This window comes from Mus musculus, chromosome 10 (genome assembly GCF_000001635.26).
Source record: "Mus musculus strain C57BL/6J chromosome 10, GRCm38.p6 C57BL/6J".
In the NCBI taxonomy this organism is placed as follows: domain Eukaryota; kingdom Metazoa; phylum Chordata; class Mammalia; order Rodentia; family Muridae; genus Mus; species Mus musculus.
Genome location: NC_000076.6, coordinates 10,758,277 through 10,785,875, shown reverse-complemented (window position 1 = coordinate 10,785,875; position 27,599 = coordinate 10,758,277). Strand labels below are relative to the sequence as shown.

At 39.2% G+C, this 27,599-nt stretch overlaps 1 protein-coding gene across 5 annotated transcripts in view; it reads left to right on the top strand.

Annotated features, from left to right (window-relative positions):
• Grm1 (glutamate receptor, metabotropic 1) overlaps window positions 1-27,599 on the top strand; it is a 396,324-nt gene that overhangs the window by 296,507 nt on the left and 72,218 nt on the right. For all 5 annotated transcript variants that reach the window (XM_006512549.4, NM_016976.3, NM_001114333.2 and 2 more), the window contains one exon: window positions 3,082-3,317. In XM_006512549.4, coding sequence (XP_006512612.1) covers window positions 3,082-3,317 — 236 coding nt within the window. The remainder of the gene's footprint in view (window positions 1-3,081; window positions 3,318-27,599) is intronic.

Genomic DNA, 27,599 nt, shown 5'->3' with positions numbered 1-27,599 from the left:
GCTGTGCTGGTCAAATGTACTCAGCCCAGTTCCCTGCTCTGTGAAAAGCAAACAAGGCTCTTCCTGTAGCAGAATCTATAACATTACATTTCACTGCAGGCCGCCACACTATTGTGTCTGCATGTCTAGGAATAATTCTACTGTCTGGCCAAGATGGTCTTAACATGCCCTTTAGCTCCAGTAAGCTTCCGGGTGGCAGGTCCTGACTTCCATTATTCATACATTTACCTCGGCACACCTGTATTTATGAATTATTTTGTTGCCTCTTTGAGATGTAATCTCCCAACTGCTTGCCAGGTTTTATAACCTTAGGATATCATTCTTCCTAGGTCTGGGAGCCATTCCTTTGAAATGTATGCTGAACTTTGCTTAGCAGTTTCTGTGAGAAGTTACGAGACTAATTTATATAAGCAATGATAGACAAACCCAGATCCCCCCACCCCCCGTGTTTCCCTTGGCACTTGCAAACCACTTTATTTCTCTGTACAGTTAAGTCCAGTGGTTTTCACATAATTATTGGCTTACAGACAATTCTGCTGGGCTCTGCCCAGCCCAACAGTGACCTAGCAACAGCTTGCATCACCGCCTGCAGCCTGCCAGATATGAGCCAGGTGTATGAAGAGGACTGCTCACTACCCCAGGCCCTCTTTTTTCTTCACTCTCTGTCTCCATGGGTTCCCAGGCAGCCTTTCTTTCTCTCTCTTCTTTTTTCTCTTTCTGTCCTTCTCTGCCCCCTTCTCTGTTTCTATCCTCTTTTGATGTCCCTGCTCCCCTCCCTTCTCCCAATAAACTTTTTATTAGGTCTGTCTCATGGTGTGATTCCTCACGACATTGGCATTGGTCGGGCAGGTACCCCCTTACTCCCCTTACCACAGTATACCGCATTATACTGCTATTTTATATTTCATAACAATAATAGTCTTGGATTAAGCATGACTTTTTGTGTGCTCAGCTCTTGGTACCATATTTACTGACATCCTCTTAGCCCTAGTTCACAGAAACACTTGAATTCAGTGGAATACCACATCACTCATGGGAGATGTCAATGTTCTAGAAGGTGAACTCATTTTAAAAATTCAACCCACTAGATTTAGTGAGTGGGAGGATTCTTTTATATTTGAGAGGGAGGTGGTTTCCCATAAATGCTATTATTTTGGGATAGCACTGAGAAAATATTCCAGCCACTTCTGTGGAAGCCAAATGAGAATAATATCCCAGGAGCAAGCACTGCAAAATTAATCTCTTACTTCATAACATACCACTCTTGTAATGGATTGACTGTAATGTTGAAACCACTTTTGTTGTAAACACAGCCCAGAGGTCCTTGCACCCACATATCTCCAGGGAGACCAAGAATGTTCAGCAGGCAGGATTGCCTTTCCAATGGGCAAGATGTACAACTTGTTCTTCCATCTAGAAAGCTGGGAATCAGAGTTGATTAGTATGGGCTGGAGATATGACTCAGTGGTTAAGAGCATTGACTGCTCTCCCAAAGGTCCTGAGTTCAATTCCCAGCAACCACATGGTGGTTCACAACCATCTGTAATGCCTCATACACATAAAATAAATGAATATTTTTTTAAAAAATTAAGTAAATAAATAAAAAGAAAACAAAGTAAAAAAAAAAAAAAGAATTGATTAGTAGGCCAGTGATCTATTTTATCTGTTGGGCCAGGCCATATCAAGCTCCTACAATCAAGACCAGAGGTGGTTAGTTATTAAAATGACCCCTATAATCAGGGGCTCCCTCAAACTATCACAACCAGAACTGGGAATACTTAATAGTTTATATAACCCTTACCATATGGATATAGCCAGAGGCTCCTCCAAGCTCCCACAATCAGGACCAGAGGTGGCTAATAGCCCAAATGACTTTTATGCTATCTGTATAACTGAGACTGAGCCAGACCCTTTCTTAGGCCCTGTCTTAGTTTGGATTTTGTTGCTGTGAACAGACACCATGACCAAGGCAGCTCTTATAAGGGACATTTAATTGGGTCTGGCTTACAGGTTCAGAGGTTCAGTCCATTATCATTAAGGTGGGAGCGTGGGAGCATCCAGGCTGAGGCATGTCATACAAGGAGTTGAAAGTTCTACATCTTGATCTAAAGGCCTCCAAGAGAAGAATTGACATCTTCAGGCAGCTAGGAGAAGGGTCTCAAAGCTCAGTCCCACAGTGACACACTTCCTTCAACAGGGCTATACCTACTCCAACAAGGTCACACCCCCTAATAGTGTCACTCCTTGAACCAAGCATATTGAAACTACCACAGGCCCTTATAGATAAGTTATCTCTAAAACTCATCTTTTTGGAAGAAATGACATGTACCTTGGGTTATATTTTACTGAAATTATCATTCCTTGTGTGCTGGAAACTTATATTACAGGATTTTCCTCCCAAATTATAATGTGTTTAAATTTGTTGGAAATAAACTGCCTGCTCGTGTATTTGCATAGGGAAAATGATGATAAACATCATGACAGTGTCCATGAGTACAGCTAAAGTTCATGGGACATCAGAATCTCTGAAGTTTCGATCCAGGTTGATAAAGTCTTTCTGAACCGAATCTTCATCCTCACATCTTCACATTTGTTTCACTGCCAGGACTACCTGCAGGGTTCCCCCACACATGTTACATGCTTACTTTAAAGAATGTGAGCTCTTGGGCTTTGTTGCCTCTGGAGTGGCGAGTTATTAAGAGGTGCTTTTTTATTATTTAGCATTTTGAGCACTAGACATGGGAACCACATTGCCTGGACCCAATGAAACTTTGGATGATTTCTGAAAGCTTTTCATTTCTGATCCTTGAAAGTGATTAGTAGAATCTTCTGACCAGAAAAGGTTCAGTGAACTTTAGCTGTAATCACCAATGCAAATGATTGTTATTTTGCAAATACACATGCAAGAGGTTCTCTTTCCACAACTCTTTCTTGTCTAGTAAGGCTGAAGCATGCTGGGGAGTCACAGTGGTTTAAAGTAGATTTTGGCATCTATAAATTGTTTTGTTTATAGATATCTCTGAACTCATTCATGAGACGTTGTCTTCTTCTCTCTTCACCCCAACCCCTGCACTGTTTTAGTGATGGATGGGCAGACAGAGATGAAGTCATCGAAGGCTATGAGGTGGAAGCCAATGGGGGAATCACAATAAAGCTGCAGTCTCCAGAGGTCAGGTCGTTTGATGACTACTTTCTGAAGCTGAGGCTGGACACCAACACGAGGAATCCTTGGTTCCCTGAGTTCTGGCAACATCGCTTCCAGTGTCGCCTACCTGGACACCTCTTGGAAAACCCCAACTTTAAAAAAGTCTGCACAGGTAACCGTTGATAAAGTGACAGTTTGGGGTGGGCCATCATCTCTTGTTCTGTTAAAGATTGTTAATGGGAATGAGATCCAAAGGCAGCAGCGGGGGTTCTTGGTGTGTGTGTGGGAATGAAAGTTTAGCTTATAAAACAGCTTGAGTAAAGTAAATGTATATATTCCCCTCCCACTATGAGATTTATGTTTCCATATGTTAGGAAGACTAGCCTGCGCAAAAAGAGATAATAAAAATAGATAAAAGGCAAACAGAGCAGCCAGACATCTAGTATTTGAGCTAGAGGGGAAAGTACATACTTAGGGGACAATAAACACAGACACATATAAGCAACACTGATTTGATTCTTTCCTCTGTGACAGCTTTAATGTGATGGTCAGGAGAGGAGTGGGTGGTATCATCTTAGGCCACAGAACCAACATGATGTTTGTGGGCACAGATACCAAGAACTATAGACAGATGTGGGTTCTAGCTAGGCAGATGCTGCTTCTACACTGCTCATTCAAGGCACAAAGGAGAGCTTGTCCTTCCAAGGTGTTCAGGGGCTTGGTGGACCACACAGAATAATATTTCTCCCTAGGAATTAGTTAACGCATACTCCACAACACTGTAACTATTATGATAATTTTCGTTATTGCATAGGGAATTGCTGCTTTCTGCCATTTTCCAGTACACTTTATGATGGAAAAGTAAATAAGTTGTCTTTGCCCTGTCATGGTGACATTTCAAACCAGTGGTTCATACCAAGCTTATATAGCATAAAGATGTGTCCACAATGATATCAAAGGCATGTGTGTGTGTGTGTGTATGCACCATTTTTAAACTGCATGACAAAGGTGTAGGTTTCTTGGGTTTAGATTAGCAAATACTTAGAATAGCCTAAAAATTAATTATTCATATCACTTGCATGTATAGAACTTGTACATAGAAGCAATTGGAAAGAGAAAGATCTGATCTATGGCTCATGACCTAGAAGCATGCATTCTCTTGAGAGAAATCAATGTGAAACAGAAAAATAATCCAAGATAATGAGCTTTTGCAAAAGAGGATAAGAACAATATTTATGACATAAGATATTCTATTTTGAGTAATATTTATATTTGATATGATGACTGTATATGTAAATAGAGTAGGATACGTCTAAATTGGTAATATTTAAGAGTTCTTGGTGGAATTGCTTGGTGTAGACCTATTTTCAATTTGGGCTTTTAAAGCATCTGCAGCATGGCTTATAGGGAGACTAAGAAATACAGCCTATCAGAGAGGTGGAAAGAGGGGGATGCGTGAGAACTACAGGCCGAACCTATCCGCCATGCATGGGTTTGACTTTCTCCCCTCCAAAATAGACTCATAGAGGATAATATTTTCAAAAACCAATAAATCTTCTCAAGCACTCTCCTTATTTACAAACCCAAGCTATTTAGAATGACCAGTAGCAGTATTTCTATATTTTTCTGTAGTAACCAGAAACAATGGAATTAGAGCCTCTTAATTAGCACAATGCCTGAATCTCATTACTTGGCAATTAACGCTGTATTACTTTTCATTGCTCTGTTTTCTAAGAAATGCTTTCTTACTTAATCTTATTAAATCTACCAATCTCCGAATGCTGAGACAATTCTTAATTAAATAATCATTTGAATTGTATTTTCTTAGGGTATAGAATTGTTTTTCTTATCTTTAAAAGAAAAGTTGAAGATGATTATATTTATATAAAATATATTTCTTTCACTCAATAACTATTTAGTAAGAACCTACATGTAAGGATCTTACAGCACAATGTAAGGAAATAGACTGAAGAAGAAGAGTTAGAAAAGGTTTAAGAGGAGAAGGAAGAAGAGGAGGAAGAGGAGGAGGAGGAAGACAAGAAGGAGGAGGAGGACAGGAGCATCAGAAGCAGGGGAGGGTATGTGTTTATTATTCTCTGATCATAAGAACTATAGAGAAGGTAAGAACCAATGGAATTCAAGGATTACAGTTTAGAAAGGATGAGCAAAGGAAATCTCACTGGGAAGGTGACTAAAGATGTGAAGGTTATGAGTGTCCGCCACACCCTGACATTAAGCAGGAGTTTCTCTAGAAGGAAGAACATGTGAGAATAAGAGCAAACCTAAGCCTGGTAGAAGGAGAATAATGAGGCTAGGTTGTTGGAACCAGTGAAAGTAAAAGCACAGAGGAAAGGTGGAAGGAATTATTGAGGAGATCCTGGGACAGTGAAGATCCAAGCCTGGGAAGTGGACCATGCAGTAGGGGGAACATGAATACTAAGATTCACTTCCCAGTTTATCCTGAATAAGATCCTGAATGAGCTAAAGGCATTGGCTGACAGACTATCAAGCATGGCCCTGCTCTGAGGATCTAGATGTCACTGATCTGCACAAGACAGATCAACCTGACAGAAATTTTATCATGCCATAAAAGTGATCGACTCATAGCTGTCATCTTCAGTCAGCATATTCAACAAGATTTTACACAAACTGCTAACTTGTGAATTATTCAAAACAACCTGGAAGACAATCAAATTTTCATCTATGGAGTCAGTAAAATAGAAGACAATATGAAGTAGTGCAGGTCACTACATTAGTAAAACTCTTATGCCTCTTTGCTGCCCACTAATGTAGTCTCCAGCCACATGTGGCTATTGACACCAAACTATGGCTTGTGACACTGAAGTGTCACAAATTATTTTGATTTACCTTTAGTTAATTTAAATTTAAACATGATTAAGAGACTTGTGGCTGCTACATATGATAGTGCTAACTAACAGCCTGGTATAAATAAGACAAGTCACCCAGTATAGTGACTTTTAATCCCAACACTTGGGAGACAGAAACAGGTGAATCTCTGTGAGTCTGAGGCCATCCTGGCCTACAAAGTGAGTTCCAGAACAGCTAGGACTACACAGAGAAAAGCTGTTTCAAAAGATAAAAACAAAACAATAAAGACAAATTGAGGCTGAACAGGTCACTCAGCAGTTAAGATTCTTTCTCTGCAATCATGAAGACCAGAGTTCAAATCCCAGAACCCAAGTAACAAACTGGATATCCCTACAAATGCTCATAAGCCTATCTCAGCAAGATCACTGAAGTTTTCTAGCTTCTGACCTAATTAAAAGCAAGTTTCTGGTTCATGAAGAGACCTTGCCTGGGTAGAAATAGGTAGAAAATGGTGATAGACATCAGACATCCTCTTTTGGCCTCCACTTAAATAAAAAAAGGAAGCAGTATGCATACCAGCACATCCATGTGCACATATTCACACAGATACACATAAGTAAATATAAAAACACATCTTAGTGGGCTAGAGAGATGGCTCAGAAATTAAGAGAGCATATTGGTCTTGTGAAGGGCCCACTTGTAACTCCAATTCATGCAAGCACACACACACACACACACACACACACTAAAAATAACAAAAATGGGATCTTAAAAGGACAAATTAACAATGATAAAAGTATTGACAGGAAATATGAAAGCAGGTATATTCTGTGCTTACTGCATGAAATTATTGTCAGGGTTTCATCTCTATATGACAGTAACACGAGAAATTACAGTGTGTAGATACAATATAAGGTTAGAGAATTTTATTCTTCCAGCTAAACTTTGATCCACATTTCCACAAAGCAGGGGACCTCACAGATCTCAGCCCTGCCCAGTTAAGCCATGGCTATATATGGGTTCCATCTTTAGCATCACTTCTATGCACACCAGAATTCCTGAGCAGTGGCTTCCCTGCCTTAGATAATATCCTCCTTCTCCCTGAACTATACAAATATTTGGCTTTGTTCTGTGAGATTAAGGCCGGGCGTGGTGGTGCACGCCTTTAATCCTAGCACTCGGGAGGCAGAGGCAGGTGGATTTCTGAGTTTGAGGCAAGCCTGGTCTACAAAGTGAGTTCCAGGACAGCCAGGGCTATACAGAGAAACCCTGTCTCGAAAAACAAAACAAAACAAAACAAAACAAAACAAAACAAAAAAAAACAAAAAAAAAACAAGGTGTAATATTGTATCATTCCTCTCAGGAGGGAACAAACCTGCACTGAACATTCCCTGGGCTGGGAAGTTCTGCTTCTTAATTGAATTTAACTGTTGTTCTGTCAGGGTCATAAACTGCAAGGTTGTAGAAAACGGTCATCGGTTATCTGCTGTTACAGTGCACCTTTATAAGAAGCGACCACAAGGGGCTTGGTGGCTTAAACAACAAGATCTGTTTATTTCATGATTCTAGGGATCATCTGAGAAGTTTTGCTGCTCTATATTGGACATGGCTCATGTACTGGAACACACTTGGGAATTGCTGATCTCAGAGATTTTCAACACATTACTTGCCTCCTACATGATGCTGTCTTTTCTGGAGGCAAGCTCAGATGGCTTCATGGTATAGAAACAGGTTTCTGAGAAACAGAATGGGAGGAGGTTAAGGTCCTGGAAGTTTGGTCTCAGAACTACATTTAAGGTTAATTGAGATTTAAGAGGTTGGAGAAAAACTGGGTGTGGTGAGCCTGACAGAAATTATAGTATAAGTTCTAAGCCAGCCTGTTACACAGAGCAGATGTAGAGCAAAAGTGGGCAAACATAACATTTTCCCCAACCTTGATTGAGAGTCAGTTTCTTGGTTGATATTCAGGATTGTGAATTTCCATTTGGGGCAAACTTCCAAAGGGAAAAAGAGAAGTTTTATCCTAGGAAACAATGAATGAAAATAAATTAGGATCTATCTCTACATATAGACCACATTACTGTGGATGAAACTGAATTGGAGTATTCTTCTCTGATCTCACTAACATGACAAGTTAACCCAATGTGGAAACGCTACAAAATTGAAAAACAACAAACAAACAAACAAACAAACAAACAAACAAACAAACTTATTATTGAAAACAGAATAGTCTAAAAATGAATGGCAGTCTCCAAGCTAGTGAGGTACTGCTCTTCTTGCCAGGAGACTTAGATTGCTATCTTGCCAGCTGTGTTCTTCTGTTTGCTGTGGTAACAGAATTCTACAAATGGTGCAAATTATCAATGAAGAAGTTTCATTTGTTCATGGTTCGAGGCTGCAAGTCTACAAGGAATATGTCTCACCCTGCCCTTGATCTTCATCATCCTGTGCACTGCATAAGCACCAATCAGGTTGGAAGACAGACAATGGGGCTAACCTTTTATCAAACGCCCTTTGCAATGTAGTCAATGACATCTCTTTTTTTTTTTTTTTTTGACATCTCTTAAAGATCCATTTTTCCGCCCACTTTGCTTTGTTTGTTTGTTTGTTTTCATTTATTTGACAGGGTTTCTCTGTGTAGCTTTGGCTGTCCTGGAACTGTTTCTGTAGACCAGGCTGGCCTCAAACTCATAGATCTATCTACTTCTGTCTCCCATGTTCTGGAATTAAAGGCATACCACCACCTGGTCTGAAGATACAATTTCTAAAGGAACTTAATACTATCAATCCTAATTAATTTTAATGTGTGTTTTGAGATGTGATACATCTTCATTGTAGCACAGAACTAACTATCAATATCGTACAAGTCATTAACTAAAGTCATGAGCATTTTTACCAAATTATTTTGTTATACTTTGGACAAGAGACAAATATAAGTGTACACTAAATTAAAAAGCACCATTCTCATTTGCTTCCTGTTGGTAGGGATGAGAAAGAAAAGAAAGAAAAAAAAAAACAATTTTGTGACTATAAATGGGGTAGATTTGAAAAGAGGCTGAAGACATTGTGAGTCCAGTATACTTATGCTCTTAATTAATGCATTGTCCTACCACAAAACTATAATATGTGTTTCTAAGAAAAACCCACGCTACTATACTTTTAGGCTAGTAATGACATGTTTAGGAATTGATCATAAAGGAACCATCTAAAATAGAAACAGCAACAGCCAAGGAAAACCCTAGGCTTCTTACTCATTGTTTCTTAATAAGAAAAATTGGAAGCATCCTAAATGTCCAACAATAAAATCAGAATGGTTAAGTAATTGTAGTTCTTTTATGGAAGAGAATATTACAGAGCTATTAAGTGGGGACCATAAAGCCAAGCTACAGTGTCAGAAGCATGGGAGTGCAACCCTTCTGGATGGGAGGTATTGAACTGCACACTCATTGCGATTATCACAATGCAATCAGAACAGAACACTAAGTATCACACAGAGTGCTGATAGGAGTTGACTCTTAGAACATTTTATTTTCAAAGGTCTGAGAAATGCTCACATCTTCTGGGTTAACTTCTGGAAATAAATTCTGCTTCTGGAAGCGAAACTTAAGAAAAATATCTAAAACAGAAGAGTTTGAGTGAAAAGAGTTTCTTGTTGTATAGAAAGCATCTTGCTTAATGTGTTGATTGTCTAGAACTTCAGATGTATGGGAAGGATGAGAAATAAGATGTATATGACTTAAAATCATATAAAAAGATAAAAATACTGAAAAATCATATAAAATACTTAAAATCATATAAAAAGATAAAAATACTGAAAACAACAGTGATTGTTGATGGACAGATAAATTGCATAAAATAAACATTACAAGCATAGTTTTTCCATTTTTCTTTCTTTCTTTTTCTCTTTCTTTTTCATTTTTTGAGACAGGGTCCCACTTTGTAGCTCCAACTGGCCAGAACTAACTATGCAATTATGTAGACCAGACAGGCCTCAAACTCACAGAGGTCCACCTGCCTCTGCCTCCTGAGTACTGGGCTTTCTGGTGTGTCCTACTATGCCTGGCAGACAAAAATATGAGAGCATCTATAGTAATAAAAAGTTAATGTCTTTTAACATTGTGTACAGAGGATGAAGAATTATGTATTAGTTTTCTATGGTTTTTCTACCTTGACTGTAGTTATGTTAAACTTACAACTTCAAAAGCTGTATTTCTGTGAGGTGATCAATCTCATTGTCTTTCTCTGGCTGGACAGGACACTAATTACTGGCACCTCGAATTTGTGTGAGTACAGTAGACCTGTGAGTTCTACACCTGGACGCTCAACAAAATGTGGAGTGAAACTTCTCTAGAAATATTGAATCAATACCGTGTACAGATTTTTCCCTTGTAATTATCCATAACCATGTAACCCCACCATAGAATGAACACTGACTTCCACATTATAACTAATGTGGAGATTTGATATTAATATACAGGAGGATATGCTAAGTTTTATTCAAATTTTACTTAATCTTTTATGCAAAAGTCCTAACTCTCCTTAGGGTTTGGTGTCTGTAGAAGGGGATTATCTTGGAACCAATCCCTTGTGGTGATACAATCCAGGTTGTATAATTTCCTTGCAAAAGATTCAGAGGTTAAGGTAGGTCATCCCTCAGTGAACAGAAATGCAAACGAGTCAGTGCTCCAGGTACTTTCTAGCCCAGCTCTCTCCCAACAAGCATCCCAGGGACCTGTCCAGTGCTTGTTAGGAATGATAAAGTGCTATTCTCCTAGCAACACCATACAAATCCCTTTAGCAGTTAAGTCTCTTGCTGCACATGAATGAGAGATTGGCATAACTGCACTCTTTCCACTGTTCTCACAATGATTAAAATTACTGAAGTTACACCATGTCAGTTAGTGCTTTTCCAACACATCTCCAAATCCCCTGATGTAGTCAACTAATTAAGCAGTGATGTGGACATTGCATAAAGCACTTTTTAATTAGTTTCAGTGATTTCCAAATCACTCAGCCTTATCTCAGTACCCCCAGGCTTCAAACCAGCAATCGGATGCATAAAATTTTTGTTTGCATAGCAAAACATGAAATGATGCTTAATAAAGGCTTCTATGGAAACTAACACCAATATAATCTAAAAAATAAATAAAAATAAAACTACCAGTAGTATGAGATGAATGACAGAAATGTACCTATCAATAATCTGGAAAGATTAATGGGTTAATTCTCCTTCTTCATGTGAATGCTAATTTTCCTAAGTATATACCTGCATGTTCATTATAGGACTGTGGAGCTCATTTGATAGGCAGGAATCTCAACTGGGTGCAAATACTGCAAGGAGTAAAAGTTTATGTTGTTTGTCAGTAACATTGAAGCCATCTTCATAGAAATGTGGATATTAAAGCTGAAATATAACATAAATGTGCATGAATGTATCACAGGGATGCTACACAAAATTACCAAAGGTAAAGTTCTAGGGTTTTGCAGCAGAAAAGATCAATGCATTTCATGAATTCATTTTTAATGGAAAGTTAAAGGCCTTTTTGCTTCCCTTTGAACTCAGAGCACAGGGAAACATTTTCTGAACATTAAGGAGAAATGAAGTACAAACACAACTTGTTTGTAAACGGTATAACCCCTTTTGAGACAGCTTCAAGACACAGTCCAGAAGAGTGTGTGGATGTCTACGGTGTCATTTCCTGATGTGCTAGTTAAGCAAGCTTAGGTTTTCCCCTTGTCATGGACATGTCTGTCACAATAGAGAATTCTAAATATTAGTGTATGTGGCTACAGAGATCTAATTTTGTGATGGGGGCACAGGTTACACAAGTCTTTCCAAGACATCTTTCCATAAAACACAGCAACATTGACAGGGCAGTAAGTGACCTGAAATTCTTCCAAAGTCAACCTCCCAACCCCCCAAACTTCTTTCCCTTTCTTAGCTACTTAGCTGCTACCCCCGTGAGGGTAAACTGGGTCAGGCAACAATAAGGCAAGTTTAAATCAAGTTTAATAAGGCTTTTGTTCAATACAACTGATTCTTTCACAATTCCATAATGCTCATAATGCATCCTAATTATTCTAATCATCTATGACCCCTGCCCTGTCAACTCCCTCTCACGCTCACTCATGTCCTCTTCCCATGCACATAACTTTATTATGTCAGGGATGAACTGAAAGAAACATATGCTTTGTTACCCAAAAATCATAAAACTTGAGACATGGATATAATGATTTTAAAATCTTTGTTTATTATCTATCTGTCTATGTTTGTAGGACTGGGAACTGAACCCAGGGTCACGTACTTACTGAGCAAGAGATTTGCTGATGAACTAGACCCCTGCCTTCCATTCATTCTACACAACTTGTACTGTTTGAAGTATAAGATAACAGTTATGTATTGTTACAGTCAACTCTATTTTGTCTTCTATAGGAACTTTAACTTGTGTATTCTTGGGTGAACTAGTGAACACTCTTACCTGTCTGTAATCAGCTACCTATAAATTGGACTAAGGTCTACACATGAAAGTTATTACTACAATTTGATTAAAATAATGAATTGATTTATAAACTAGGTCAATATTCTTAATAAGGTTACATATTTATAAACTAGAATACTATCTAATATGATCCAACATGTGTTCTGAACAATTTAGAGGGTAGCAGTTCTCATGTTTAAAAGCAATGACTACTCTCATAAAGATTTCACCTTGCATGTGTGACTAGTATATATTCATTATAGTCTCAGACAACTGCACATGGGGCCCCTGTAACATAGAACTTAAGGTGTGATGATTCTCAGCACTGGATCTGTTTAAAGTTTCCTACCCACTGCTGCTGTAGAAATTAACTTGAACTAAGGTCCTAACTGCAGACATCATAAGAAGTGCCAGGATACATAGCTCAGTGGTAAAGTGCTTGCCTAAAGTGTTTAAGGCCCTGGGTTCAAGCCCTATCAGTGCAGAAGTAAGAAATAAATAAGAGGTAAGAAAAGAAACAAGAAGCAAATAACATTTCTTTCAAGGTGATTATGACCATTTGGGTCTTGGTATATTTGTTCTTTTTCTCTTGTTTTGAGTTTTAGTAAGGTATTGTATCAGTGCATTGTATAAACCGTTCCATCTGCCTTCTTTTCTTCAGTGTAATTGCTTTGGGTTTCATCATTACCTCATGTATATTAACAATTACTATATTTGCTGAGTGCTCTTTTATCCACGTTAATCATCATTTATCTATTCACCTGGTGATGGGAATTTGAGTTATTTGCAATTTCAGGTTATTTTTACACAATGATTCTGTGAACACGTGTGTATAATCTTGGTTATGAAGGCTATGGGCTGGCAAGATGGCCCCGAAGACAAAGGCTCAAGCTAGTCAGGCCAGACATCCTGAGTTCCATCCCTAGAACCCATGTAAAGGTGGAGGAAAAGAATCAACTCTATAAAGTTGTTCTCTGTCCTCCACACATGCACCATGACATACATGCCCACATACACATATACAACAACAAGTACCAACTTTTAAAATACTAATGACTGGACTGTCTGAGTTGAATGGTAGGCCTATTTGATTTCTTTTCATGAGCTCCTTGGCCCTCCTCTTCATGGCAGGGATAGATGACTGAGCCAAGTAAACCTCTAAGGATTTTTAGTGGGAGGACAGGTGACCTGTGAGCATGCAAGAACCAGTGACGATTCTAAACTATGTGTTGCACAGTCCCCCTGTTTCATTATTTTTGCTACATGGAGATTGCTTTTAAGGGTGAGAGGGACATTTTATGTCCATATTACCAACAAATTCTTTAATGCTAATAGCAATCAAGCATAAGTCTTTACAGACTACTGTGAAATCCAGATTTCCACACCTGCATCCTAAATTGATTCCATAACAGCAAATTCTTCAGGAGTTGCTTTTTGAAAGCAGATCTGGTATCATGGGTTGCTATTCTGCTCTGAGGCCTGGGATGTGGCTCTGAGTAACCAGCCTACCAGTTAGATTTGTGGTAGAATCTCACTCTATCTCACAGGAAAGTACTGGAGCATCTTTCTATACATCAAGAGCTGCTCATCAAACTCACCCTGATACGGTTTAAGTTTGAATTGTTTTCCACAGATTCATATATTTGAAGTGTGCTGACTGATGGTACCATTTGGAGAGGCTGTGGGACCTTTTGTACTAGTTGGAAGATTTAGAGTGGTCAGGGTAGGGATTAGGGTTACTGGCTCATCTAAGTTCTTTAGCTTCATTTCTGCTAAAGCTATTCAGCACTGTTTGTTTGTTTGTTTGTTTGTTTGTTTGTTTGTTTTTTGAGACAGGGTTTCTCTGTGTAGCCCTGGCTGTCCTGGAACTCACTCTGTAGACCAGACTGGCCTTGGACTCAGAAATCCACCTGCCTCTTCCTCCAAGTGCTGGGAATGAAGGCGTGTGCTACCACCGCCCCGCTACTTAGCACTTTTTAAAATAACTGAAAATTTGGCCATTTCTGTCACCATCCTAGTTGAATGTTTTGCGAATGTCTTGGTTCTTTGTTAGCTCACAAGCACTCCAACCTTCTGGACCCTGAGGTAGCCTCTTGTGTTGGTTGTGCTCCTTTACTGGTAGGCTTGTTCTGCATAGACAGACTGGCATTCCCTAGCTAGTAAGTCATGGCCAAAAACCATGATTCTTTATGTCTACACTGGGCAATTAGTAGAGATGGTAGTTATTAGTTATTTAGTAATTTAGTAATATTTAGTAATAATATTAAAAACTTCACTACAAACTCAGTGATTTAAGCAATGAAGATATGTTTCATTAAATGTCTGTAGACTGGAATGCTAATTGGCATAAAAGGAAGATGTCAGTGGACCCACGTTCTTGATCAAATACGTAGGTAGGAAGACTCCAGCCTTTCTGGGCTCATGGTTCTGTTTCACAGGTAAAGGAAGGAGCACCACAGCCATCTGACTTTCTTCCTCACCATGTCTTCCTTTGACCGTTTGCTGCGATGGCTCTCTATTGTGAAAATCCACGTGGAGAGACACAGCTAATCGAGACCACCTGAGACTCCCCCCCAACCCCTACCAGGAGGTTAATGGTGTTATTCCAAAGCCCCGTTTACTGTACAATCTAATTTTTCTAAACATTCAGGGATGAGGATGTGACTGTCTTTGTGGGACTTTCGTTTTATCTGAGATGTCTAGACAGAATGTCTAGACAGAACCAGGATTAGACTCTCTAAACTGGCTGTTTGTTTGTTTTTGCTGCTAGGGCTTAAACTCAAAGTCTTATGCACCTTAAGCGAATACTGTTCCACTAATCCACACTTTTCCTGCCAGTTCATTTCTATTGGCTACTTTTAATTCTTTTTATTTTTATTTTTTTAAAGTTTCTCTTGAGGAATAAACTTTCCTTTGTTGGCAGAAGATGAGAGTGTGGTATATGACTTAGAGATGAAGCTTTAAAAGTCATTTTCACTGAAGAGTGGCAGTGTATTTAATCCCAGCCTGGTCTACAGAGAGAGTTTCAGAACAGCCAGGGCTATTGAGATGAACCCTGTCATGAAAAAATAAAATAGTCATTTTCAATGTATGTTAAACGATATCAGCAATTGAAGACATGTGGGCCCTGAATTTAATTTCAGTGGGACTCCTTATTTCCCATCATCCCCTTCAACCCCTATTAGAGACTATTTCTCTGGTGTGGCTTTCTTACTTTTCTCAGGCAGTTAGGGAACCTTGAAGAATTTTAAACCTTCAGTTGTCACTGTCAGTTTTATTTTAGACTGTTAGATTTTTGGTTCCTAATTTTTGAACTAAAACTGTCACATTATGTAGTTTCTTTATAACTAGTTTATCAGTCACAACACATGACAATAGTTATGCCCTAAGGTTCCTTGTAGACATTCCCCTTCTTGAAGCCTCAATTTTAGTTGCATTGAGCCTAGTTTCTAATAGATGTCACAGGCTCCCTTTCTCCTTACCCACTTCTTTCACCTCAAAGATTTATGGGTTCCAAATTAATTATTTCCTGTATTGTAACAAAAGAATGTGTTTTGTAAGTTCTAGCCATAGATCTGAACGCTTATTAACTTTTTTCATTTTGGTTTGGATTTTTGTTTGTAGCACAAAAGCTTTTTGGTGTGATCTTTTTCAGATAGAAATGAGAATCAATTTCATCTTCATCTCTGCATATTTAACCTTCTTCCTTCCTTGCCTAAATCTGAAAGCTCGTTTGACAAAGTGTCTGCTGTCAAGTTGGAACAGGTGACAGTGTTGCAGAGCATTTTATTATTATTACATAATAGCAAGTTAGAGTCCTTTCAAACCCCAATCGCAGTTCTTTCTTTGCTACTGGTTTACATATGTCTCATATTTTATGTCTAAGGGTTGATTGCATCATTATAATATCCCTCCACCTTTAATACCAATTCCTGAATTAATCTAGTATGCTCATATAGTACATACTATGATAATAGATGACTTTTTGTGTCTCAGACTAATAAGTAATGTGTTTTACCTAGGCTGTGTATATATTACATGTTGGTTAAAAAGTGTCCTTTGGGTTCTGTGTGCCAAACATAGAAAGCTTCTCTCTGGAATCTTAACAGGTGTGGTGAGGGAAATACACATGGCCAATTATGATAAATCCTGTCACTTCCAATAAAACTTAAACAACCAATGCAAAGCCTATGGTCAAGCAAGTAGAGAGCTTCCCTCAGGAGAGGAGTAACTAGTGTTACAAAGAAATACTGCAGTTAATCCAGCTGTTACCAGGATTAATGCCACAGCTCTTTATTCCAAAGATAGTGAGCCTTACATATTTGGAATACATGGTTACTTTTTTCCCAGGATTTTGAGATTAACTAAAGTTTTAACCAGCAGAGTCATGTATAGAAAAGTATTTAAGAATTCTCTACCAAAAGCCAAGAGGAATTTTTTTTCCTTGATCAGGCTCCCTTATATTATCTGATGGATGGAATGAACAAGAGGTTGAGAATTCCCAGTATCAGAAGGATTTGTCAACAATATACCATTACTTTCCAGTTATGCTAAATCTAAGCAGTCGGCTAATTGTATGCTGAGTTCTCAAGTTTTCACTGCTGAATTTTTTTTTTTAAGCTTAAAGTCTTTGGGAAAATCTAGAGTGTATTCTTTCCATCTTCTCAGAAGAACACATAAGAAGAGACTCTTGACACAGCAAGATTGTCTGGATGGTGATGTCCCAAGTTCTACCCATGATGATTGATAAAACAAAGTATAATAAGCTATTGTTTCTTCCATGGGGCATGAGAGGGGCATGCTCCTCTCTACAGAAGAGATGTGCAAAGGAAAACATGAACACACATTCTGATGATGTGGGGCATAAGTTGCTTGATAACTTTGTCTATCATTCCCCCCTGTAGGTTTTTTTTTTCCTTATCATATCATAGCAATGAAAGAAACTCAGATTTAGTTCAAGGAATGATAGTGGTTCAGAGAAGACATGGAATCTATTCCAGACTTCATTCAAGACTTTATTTACCTGAGGAAAAAGTAGTCCATACCTTGGAAAGGCTACCACTCTGGACCTATCTATTCTTGACTCTGATAGGGCAAGGGGAGTGAAAGTGTGAGGCGCTTTGACCTGTCCCCCAAAAGTAAATGCTATGTCACTGGGTGAGTTGTACCAACTCCACCTTCCTCTTCACATTTGGGCCACTTGTTACCATCTGTTTCATCCCTGTGACCTCCAGTCTCTTTGAGCTTTCCCTAAGGAAAACCTAAATACCTTTAGCCACGGACAGACTTCTCTCTTAGACTCTAATTTGCTTAAACTTGCAGGGGTCCTTAATGTTAGGGTTGCAAAACCTTTGGGAGTCTAATAACCCTTTCATGGGGTTATCTAAAACAATTGGAAAACACAGATAGTGACATTATTATTCATAACAGTAGCAACAAAAATGCTATGGTTGTGGGTGACCACAATATGAGAAACATTAGGAATCATTGCAGCATTAGGAAGGTTGAGAATATTAAAGGCTATGAATGTGTGATACAGTTTTTATCCTATCCTTTTCAGGTAAAACAACAAGGGATATGTGTGTTATAAGGAACTCAAAGTATGGATAAAATGTGACATTGAATGTTTCTTGGCATCTCTGGCCCAAGTTAACCGCCTCAAAATCCCATGAACAGATCACATAGGCTCAGTGTCACTATAAACTTCAGAGTTGAGTTCAGGGCTTTGAGGAATGAGCTCACATATTTTGTGGGGTTTGGGAATCTCATGTAGTTAGGACCCTGTGATGCCCTTTCTTCTTAATGGAAGTGTAGTCCTGTTAAATGAAGATGCTGGGATAGCAATGGCATGATCCTGGTGCATTGGTGCAGTGGTCCAAAACAGGAGTAAATTGGTAAGCCACTCAAGGTGACCAGTGGGAAGTTCTTAAGCCTATCTTTTTATGACTTCTCACTGTTTTTCAGATTTCTTTGGAGGTCTTAAGAACTGCCCTAACATGCTAGGGCTAAGGATTTCTGTTAGCTCTAAGAGGAGAATCTGTATATACGTAAATCTACTATAACTTCAGTTGACCAAAGCAGGCAGAAACAAGCTAGGAGCATGCCAACATAGTAGTCAGTGGCAAGCAGCTGGAGGAGCCCTAGGCATCCCATCAGATTTCTAAGCCAGAAGAAACGAGATATCATGCCTGGCACACTGGATACCTGGATGGATGCTGTTAACTGTCATTTGATTTACCTTGTACAGTAACTCAAAAAAAGAGAGGAAGTTCCCCAAATAACTGATTTATTTTTTAAATTACTGAAAATTTCATTTTCAGTAGTTTATTTTTTACTAATACTACAACCATAGAAATTGATGATTTCCCTACACTTCCCTACACTTCTCTCAGTAAATTTGTTGTTACTTCTTATACCTTTTAGTCTAGGCATCAGGAAGTCTACATTATAGCAGTACTTTTGGTCTGGTAACACAACAGAAAACCTTAACTTTATCTTGCGATTTAAAATGGTATTTCCCGGGATGGGCCATTTTGGTAGCACATACCTTTAATTCCAGTACTTGGGAGGTAGAGGCAAGCACATCTCTATCAGTTGGAGACCTAGTCTATGTATCGAGTTCCAAGTCAGCCAGAGCTTCATGGAGAGACTACCTCAGCAAACAAACAATAAAATGCCATTCCTTCTTTGTTATCCCTGTATCTCTTCTCTTACCTAAGTGTACAGAGAGCATGGTTATTCTGCTGTTACTCAATGGACTATTTGTTTCCTTTTATAACGTAGAGTTTGGAAAAATAATAGTCTGGTGAAAATTGCCCTTGAAGGATGGCCTTAAGGTCAGCTGGCTAGTTGGGGAAAATGGCTTGTAGATTATGAGAAACCATAAAAATAGCCTCTTATCTCCCTTCTGGGGAGGTCTAAAAATTTCATGCCCCATGCAGATTAGCTAGTGAGAGATGTGTTAGTTTTCTACCACTGTCTTTGCACATTTTGGCAAAGTTTAAAAGCTCAAAATAACACCCTTTGTTATGTAATGGCTTTATGGGTCATGGGGTGCAGCCCAGCCTGAGAGAACTGAAGCTTATTTAACATCTTAGTCTGGCGAGGAACCTGTTCCCAGCTCATTTAGGTTGTTCACTGAATCCTGTACCAAGACCTTATGGTTCAGACATCTCTCTTTTGTTGCCACCTATCAGCCTGTAATTGTTCCTAAATGTCGCCCAACATGCTCTTTTTCATATTTTCCACATGGCATTGTAATAAATTGGATCATGCCCCCCTCAACCCCTCTTTACATATTATTTGGGGCAATGTCACATCTCTTAGGGTTTCTTTGACTAATCCTCTCCAACTACAAGCAGACATGCCTTCCCTGTTCGGTTGTCTCCTGAGGTATAAATTGGACCATTTTGCATTGGTTATCTACTATAACCACCCCAATTATAGAGACTTATCTTTATCCCTGTAAAATCCTTGACTGTGTCACATAACTCTCAAGATTCCAGGGGTTCCTTTATAGGCATCGATTGAGAGGCATCTATTTTATCTTAAAATAGATTAAAACGTTAAAATACGTTTTAAAAGCTTTTCATGATTCCTCACTCATTCCCAGAGCATACTGCTTCTCTAAGAGGAGCTTTCCTTCTCCAAAGAAATGGCCTAGGTGGCTGTTTTCATCTGACAAGGCTGGAGTGTAATCTTTCATAGAGGCTCTTCTTGGTACTTAAATGACACTGAAATGATGTGTTTTGTATAGGTGCTTGGTTTGGGGATTTTGTCCCTACATGAGTATCCGTCATGTGGAGATTGGTTATTAATAACACTTTATTTTCTCTCATCTTTACATATTATTTGGGGCAATGGTCAAGAAATGAATTTCAAACAGATTTGAATGGTTGACGAGATGGCTTAGTGAATAAAGTGCTTGTACAAGTATAACATATGGCATTCAAATCCCCATAATTCAATAAACCTAGAAAGGTGTGGTGGTCATCTAAGGATACATGAGCAGACTTGCTAGCTAAAGCAACCAGAATCTTTGAGGTTCAGGTCCAGTGAGAGACCCTGCATTGACATGCATATACATGCACACACACACACACACACACACACACACACACACACACACACACACACACACAATTGGAGAGACATTTAAAAAAGATAGTGATGTCACCTCCTCAGGCATGCACACATATACATTTGTGTGTACATACAGATGCTAACATTCATATGCACACTCATACTACACACATATGAATAAAAACTAAAATTAAACTGGAAAGTACTTAAGTAGATTTGTCTGCATTTTCTGGTACTTACATTAAAACCTGTAGATGCGGAATTGTCTGTTATGATCTAGCAGGCAAGCCTTTGTGTCCCTGGAAAAAGATTATTCCTGACTCAGAGGTTCTGTTGTTCTTGATAGGGGGCTAACTCTTCTTCATTTGGAGGGAGGATGGACCCTGATATGCAACAGGTCTCTTCCAGGACAGGAAAGAGGTTAAATTCTGCAGGCAGCAATTTTGTCCATTTTATCCATAGTAACCTATTTTCCTTTACCCAGCTCAGAAAAAGGCTTTAGTTTCTTTTCTCTTTTTGTTCAGATTCAAATTCCCTTAAATCGAAACAGATAAATTGAGAAGTAAGTCAGACATGATTACTGTAACATCTTTCTTCTTCAGGCTGATTTTTCCTTCTTCTTTTGCCTTCAGCCATTTGTTGTTAATTAGGATTTCTGTGAGAAAATCAACAGTGGCAAAGAGGTGGAAAGTAGTTAGTTCTGAACTTAATTATCAGTCCTATCATAAGGTGTGAAGAAAGAAGGTGAATACCAGTGGCCAGGAAGAGTGGAACACTCAGCTCATCTTTCCCAGTCAGCAGGGCCTTGGCATGGGGGAACTCAATGTCTCCCTTAACAATTGGTGGGTAGCCTCTGACTTCACAGTCTGAATATAGAATTCAAACTGGGAAAGTTGGAGCCTTGCGTTAAGTATGCATTCTCATTTTATAAAGTAAAGATCCTGGACCTAAGAAGGCATATCATGTGCAAATGGCTGTATAACACAGACACACCAGGTAAACTGAGTCATGCAGTGTCTTAGTTAGGGTTTTACTGCTGTGAACAGACACCATGACCAAAGCAAGTCTTATAAAAACAACATTTAATTGGGGCTGGCTTACAGGTTCAGTCAGAGGTTAAGACCATTATCATCAAGGTGAGAGCACGGCAGGATCCCGGCAGGCATGGCACAGGCAGAGCTGAGAGTTCTACATCTTCATCCAAAGGCTGCTAGTGGAAGACTGACTTCCAGGCAACTAGGGTGAGGATCTTATGCCCACACCCACAGTGACACACCTAGTCCAACAAGGCTACACCTCCAAATGGTGCCACTCTCTGGTCCAAGAATATACAAACCATCACATGCAGTGTCTAGAAAACTGAATCTATTATCCTCACTGTTATGTGTGGGAAAACTGAGGGCAGAATTTGTAACTGACATACAGTTGCAAAAGTCAACATAGGTACACTATAGTAGTCAATATAGATACACTAATCAAAATCCTGTCTCCATATGAAATTCTTAACAGCTCGCTTTCTGGTGAAATATGGAGTCATGAAAGGCAGCAGGTGCACTGTGTGGGGTTGATATATAGGGTGGAAAGCTCCTGATACATCATTATCTACATCCTCACAGGTTGCTGTTAGCGTGTCTTGATTCCTTATTTTCTACTAATAAATCACCGTAAGCTTGAGGCTTCTGCCTTGACAACTCCATTTTCTCCTTGTTCAGGACTTTTCTGTGTTTCTGGTGATGTATGGACAGATCTTATTCTCATGCTAGCCCATCTAAATAATTTCTCTTCATTTGAATATTTCCCCTATTTGAATCCAGCTAAAATGTAATGAGGAAAAATTATCTAGTATTCTTTTTTTTCTTTTTTGCTGTCTCATTGTTAAATATGATTCCCATAGATGGCAGTGAGTGGACTTATAGATTCTAATCTCCCTTCAGTTAGGAATAATTTAAAAGTGGAATACAAGATCTCTCTCATTGACTGACATTTTGCAAATGAAATCTGTGGCCTCTTGAACTTCATTATAACTTCATGAATATTGGAAGACTTCAAGACTTGGCTGTGGTTTTGAAACTCAGCCAGGACGATCTTAACAGTATTACAACTCCTGCTTCGGCAAGGCTCTTTCTTCCGCTTGGTTTGATGCTTCTGGCTCTTTTTTTTTTTGTCTCCAGTAATAGCCATATGAATTGCTAAGTGGAAGACTTACTATGCCCACTTGAGTAGTAGGGGCCCAACATGTCAATGAGATGCCACAAGCTAACGAAGGCCACATAATGTGTTGTTGTGCTTTGAATTTTTCCCTGGAAAAGTAGCATTCACTACCCAGATACCATTTATTAGTACTCCATTGTGCTAGCTACATATTCAATATCAAGTTTGGAGTCAACAGTCAGTTCCAACTCCCATGTCCCTCTGTTTTCATGTGCCTGCCCAGATAACTTCTGCCAACAAATTCTTCTTACTTCATCTCCCAACATCAAGAACATGAACCTTAATCTTTGAAGTATGTGAGACTCCCAATGCCCTCTACAGTATAACAGTAGTAAATCCTTTTGTTTAAAAAGGGGATTCTCTTATGGTGCCCAGGAATGAGAATTTCTGACATGAAGTTGAAAAATCGGTGAAAGTGTTAGAACATTAGCCCTGTGGACCAATTCTACACCATTCTCAGGTTGTGCTGTTAAGAAAATGCAAGAAGCTGATTCCTTTGCTTACTGAGTTATTGAAGTTGATCTCAAGAAGGAAGAGGTGGGGCAGAATAGAACCAGGGAGTAAAATAATCGATTTCTCATCTGGAAAAAGGCTTATGTTTTATTGTATGAGACATGATCTGGGAGACAGGAAGTGACCTCTGTTGCTTAATAACAACAATACCCTGCCACCTAGGAAATAGCTGGTAAAGATGATGAGAACACCTGTCCAATCATACCCACTATATCTCTAAAACCATGAGCCAACATCTTTGGAACATTTTACTCTTGTCCTTCTGTCTTTTCCCTTTCCCTGGGCATGGTCAATCTTTGATTCTAAAACACAGTGTCACACTAACCCAGTCTAAATATGTCTCTATACTTTTTCTATGCTTGAGGTCCTTCTTAATAACTTCTATAGGACCCCAATTTCTTATAAATCTGGGTTTAAAAATACTTTACTATTAGTATAGTGAGAATTCTTGCTCTAGAACCTGCCCAGTAGGAAGAGCGACTACTCTGGTCACCCTCAGACATGGGTGTCTGCATGACTCTTTCTTTCCTTCAAGTTTCTCAGATCTTAGCCCAGACCTTCTCTTTATTTTCTGTTCAGCTTATTTGAGTTTGAGAAGGTACTTCTGGATCACAATTCTAAATGTTCTGCTGTCGTTGCATTTTCTGAGAACACACCCTATAAGGTGTACATCAGGGTAGCCTGAACAATAGTCTCTGGGCTCGGGGGTTCTACATTTGATTAGATTTGTGCAGCCAAACACAAGAGATCACTCTCCATCCTTATCCAGTCTGTAATGTCCCGTGTTTGCCTGGTGATGGATATATGATACTAGGGATGTTTTAGTTTTCTGCAGCTAGATGACTCTACTATGTTCCCACCTTTAATTTAAAAAAGGAAGAAAGAAAAGAAGATTGTAAAATTAAAAGAGGCTATAAAATGTTATTGCATGTTTGCCAAACTAATAACATTATTTCTTCAATAAAAAGGTTTTACTTGGGGGAGATATTAGTCAAATATTCACTGGAAAAGTAAACAGAGACCCCAAGTAAATCATGGAAATGGGCAAAAATATGAAGCCAACTTTCTAGTTCCTGGGATTGCTGCCTGCACATGGCTTTGTTTTCTCATGGAACTTAGGTCTGTGTGCTATGGCAGAAATCCAGATGCACTACTCCAGCTGCTTCCTGCCAAGAAGTTCCTGTTGGGGAGAGAGAACGTAATGATGTGCTTTGAAAAATCAGCAACATTTTGTGTTTATTTACAGTAGGATTAACACAAATACAAAAAGGAAAGACCTACTTAAAATATTCTACTACATTAAGTATTATCACTATTAATTTCAAAACAGCAAGGGAACAGTCAAGAGTGTAAATATACTAGAAAGGAAAAGAGGTTATTCCTTCTAATAATAAGAAAAGGCAAAACCCACTAATAATTGTCCATGTATCATATTGGCCTACAGTATGCAAAATTATAGTATCTGGTATTGGCTAAGATGTGATAAAATGAGAGTTCAGATGTTCGCTTGATGAGAGAAAGACTGAGATTGTATTCCTGGAAGAAATCTTTCATATGCTCTGACACTAAAGCAGTCATTTTCAATCTGTAGATAGCAACCCCTTTGGGTGGTCCAATGACCCTTTCACAGAGTTCACCTAAGACCATCAGAAATATAAGTATTTACATTATTACTTGTAGTCATAGCAAAATTACAGTTAGGACGTAGCAAAGAATGTAATTTTATTGTTGGGGGAGGGCCAACCACAACATAAAGAACTGTATTAAATGGTTGTAGCATTAGGGAGGTTGGGAACCATTGCTTTAAAGGACCATTTTAATTGAACAGCTTTACTTCAATGAATTGAGCCAAAGAAATGATAGCTATGCTCTCTAAGCTTTTACCTCTCTTACTCTCTAGCCTTCCTTCTCTCTCTCTCTTTTCCCCCTTTCTCCACGTTGCCCTGGCCAGCCTCTCCCGCTCTCTTTCTACCTTCTTTCCTTTCTCCTTGCCTTTCTACAATAAAGCTCTAAAACCATAAAAAAAAATGATAGCTATGTCTGACATAAATACTCATGTACAAACTGGAAAATATTAATTTCCTATATCCCTAATGTCTAACAGTACAATATTTTATAAATTATGAAGAATGAACAATTTTTTTTCAAGACAGGGTTTCTCTGTATAGCCCTGGCTGTCCTGGAACTCACTTTGTAGACCAGGCTGGCCTCGAACTCAGAAATCCACCTGCCTCTGCCTCCCAAGTGCTGGGATTAAAGGCATGCACCACCATTCCCCGGCAAGAAAGAACAATTTTGTGTTGTTTCTAGTATGCTGGTTTTCAATGGCAGTCTAATCTAATCTAAATATGAAGTGTCCTAAATCTGAGACTGGGCAGGCATGGGAATGAAGGATTAAGGTTGATGATACTCATGTCTACGAAGTTTCAATCTAATGGATGCTTATGAGGCTATGATGGCTATTTTCCATTGCTAACTTGACTGGACACACCTTTAAACTTAAGAGACACATCTCTAAATGTGCTGGTGAGGGCATTTCCAGAAGGAGAAGAGAAGAAGCATCTTGAATCAGCACCACAGGCTAAGTAAAAAAAAAAAAAAAAAAAAAAAAAAAAGGGTAGAAAACAGAAACACCAGCATTCATCTCTCTCTCTGCTTCCTGACTACAGACAGAATTCCACTCGCTGCTACATGCTCCTTTTGTCTCAGCTAGAGCCACCTTCACTGCCATTCCTTCCTTGCCAACCACAAAAGACTGTAATCCTTAAATTTCTTTTTTTTTTAAATTAGGTATTTTCCTCATTAACATTTCCAATGCTATCCCAAAAGTCACCCATACCCCCCCCACTCCCCTACCCACCCACTCCCACTTTTTGGCCCTGGCGTTCCCCTGTACTGGGGCATATAAAGTTTGCAAGTCCAATGGGCCTCTCTTTCCAGTGATGGCCAACTAGGCCATCTTTTGATACATATGCAGCTAGAGTCAAGAGCTCCGGGGTACTGGTTAGTTCATGATGTTGTTCCACCTATAGGGTTGCAGACCCCTTTAGCTCCTTGGGTACTTTCTCTAGCTCCTCCATTGGGAGCCCTGTGATCCATCCAATAGCTGACTGTGAGCATCCACTTCTGTTTGCTAGGCCCCGGCATAGTCTCACAAGAGACAGCTATATCAGGGTCCTTTCAGCAAAATCTTGCTAGTGTATGCAATGGTGTCAGCATTAGGAGGCTGATTATGGAATGGATCCCTGGATATGCTCAAGAAGAACGAAGACCAAAGTGTGGACACTTTGCCCCTTCTTAGGATTGGGAACAAAACACCCATGGAAGAAGTTACAGAGACAAAGTTTGGAGCTGAGACAAAAGGATGGACCATCTAGAGATTGCCAAATTCTTAAATTTCTAACAATAGTAGGCTGGCCCATCCTGTTTGAATTTTGAATGTGCTTGAGCCTAATCTCTGACAGAATGTGAGCTCCACCTTCATAACTTAGCGCCTTCCTTGGATCCCAGTGGGTACCTAAGACATGAAGTATGGTGGCTGTAGGTATAGCTGGTACATTCACAGCAGCCCATTCAGGAGTCAGGGTCTAAAGACAAGTGACTGTCATGAAATGTCCTGAGTGCTCTGTGCTTCATGAAATGACAGGGATTCTCTTTCACCTACTGTTTAAGCCCTAAGGCTCTGACCCACCATGCAAAGTTCGATAAATAACGACTGCTGTTACTGTCAGCTCTACTAACTCTGCTCACTATAACTTGAAACCTCCGTGCTTCATTCACAGTTCCTGTGGTTTTGGGTTTGTCTACATTTTACTGCCAAGGAGCTTTTACTTCTGTCTCCGGTCTTCGATCTCTTTATTACTCATGCTTAATAGCAGTGTCAGGTCTTACACCCTCCAGGAGACTTTTTGTAGTCCACAAAGGAGCCAAAGTGATTGGCTCTTCTTAGAGCTGGACCTCTACTATGTCATCCTTTTTTATGTACACATAGCACTAAATCAGACATGCGTGATGTGTTTAGTGGCTCACTGAATGAAGGACAGTTTTCAAAATGACAATGCAGTTGCTGTAGTACTAAATTCCTTTCTTTTCTGTTGAATAACTTCAATGAATGATCTGACATTGTCATCTTAATTTCATTCTAAAAGCTATTAGAAATTCCTACTACTTCACACACTGACATGTTCATTCCATCAGGGACATGACTATGGGTGAGCCTTGGACAATTCTCTTCCAACCATCCTCAGTCCATGAGATTAAAGTGGAATGTAAGCCTGCTTCTGCCTTTATGGGATTTGAGGAATATTCTCACTCTTTAGATGGAAAGAATTGCTTAAAGT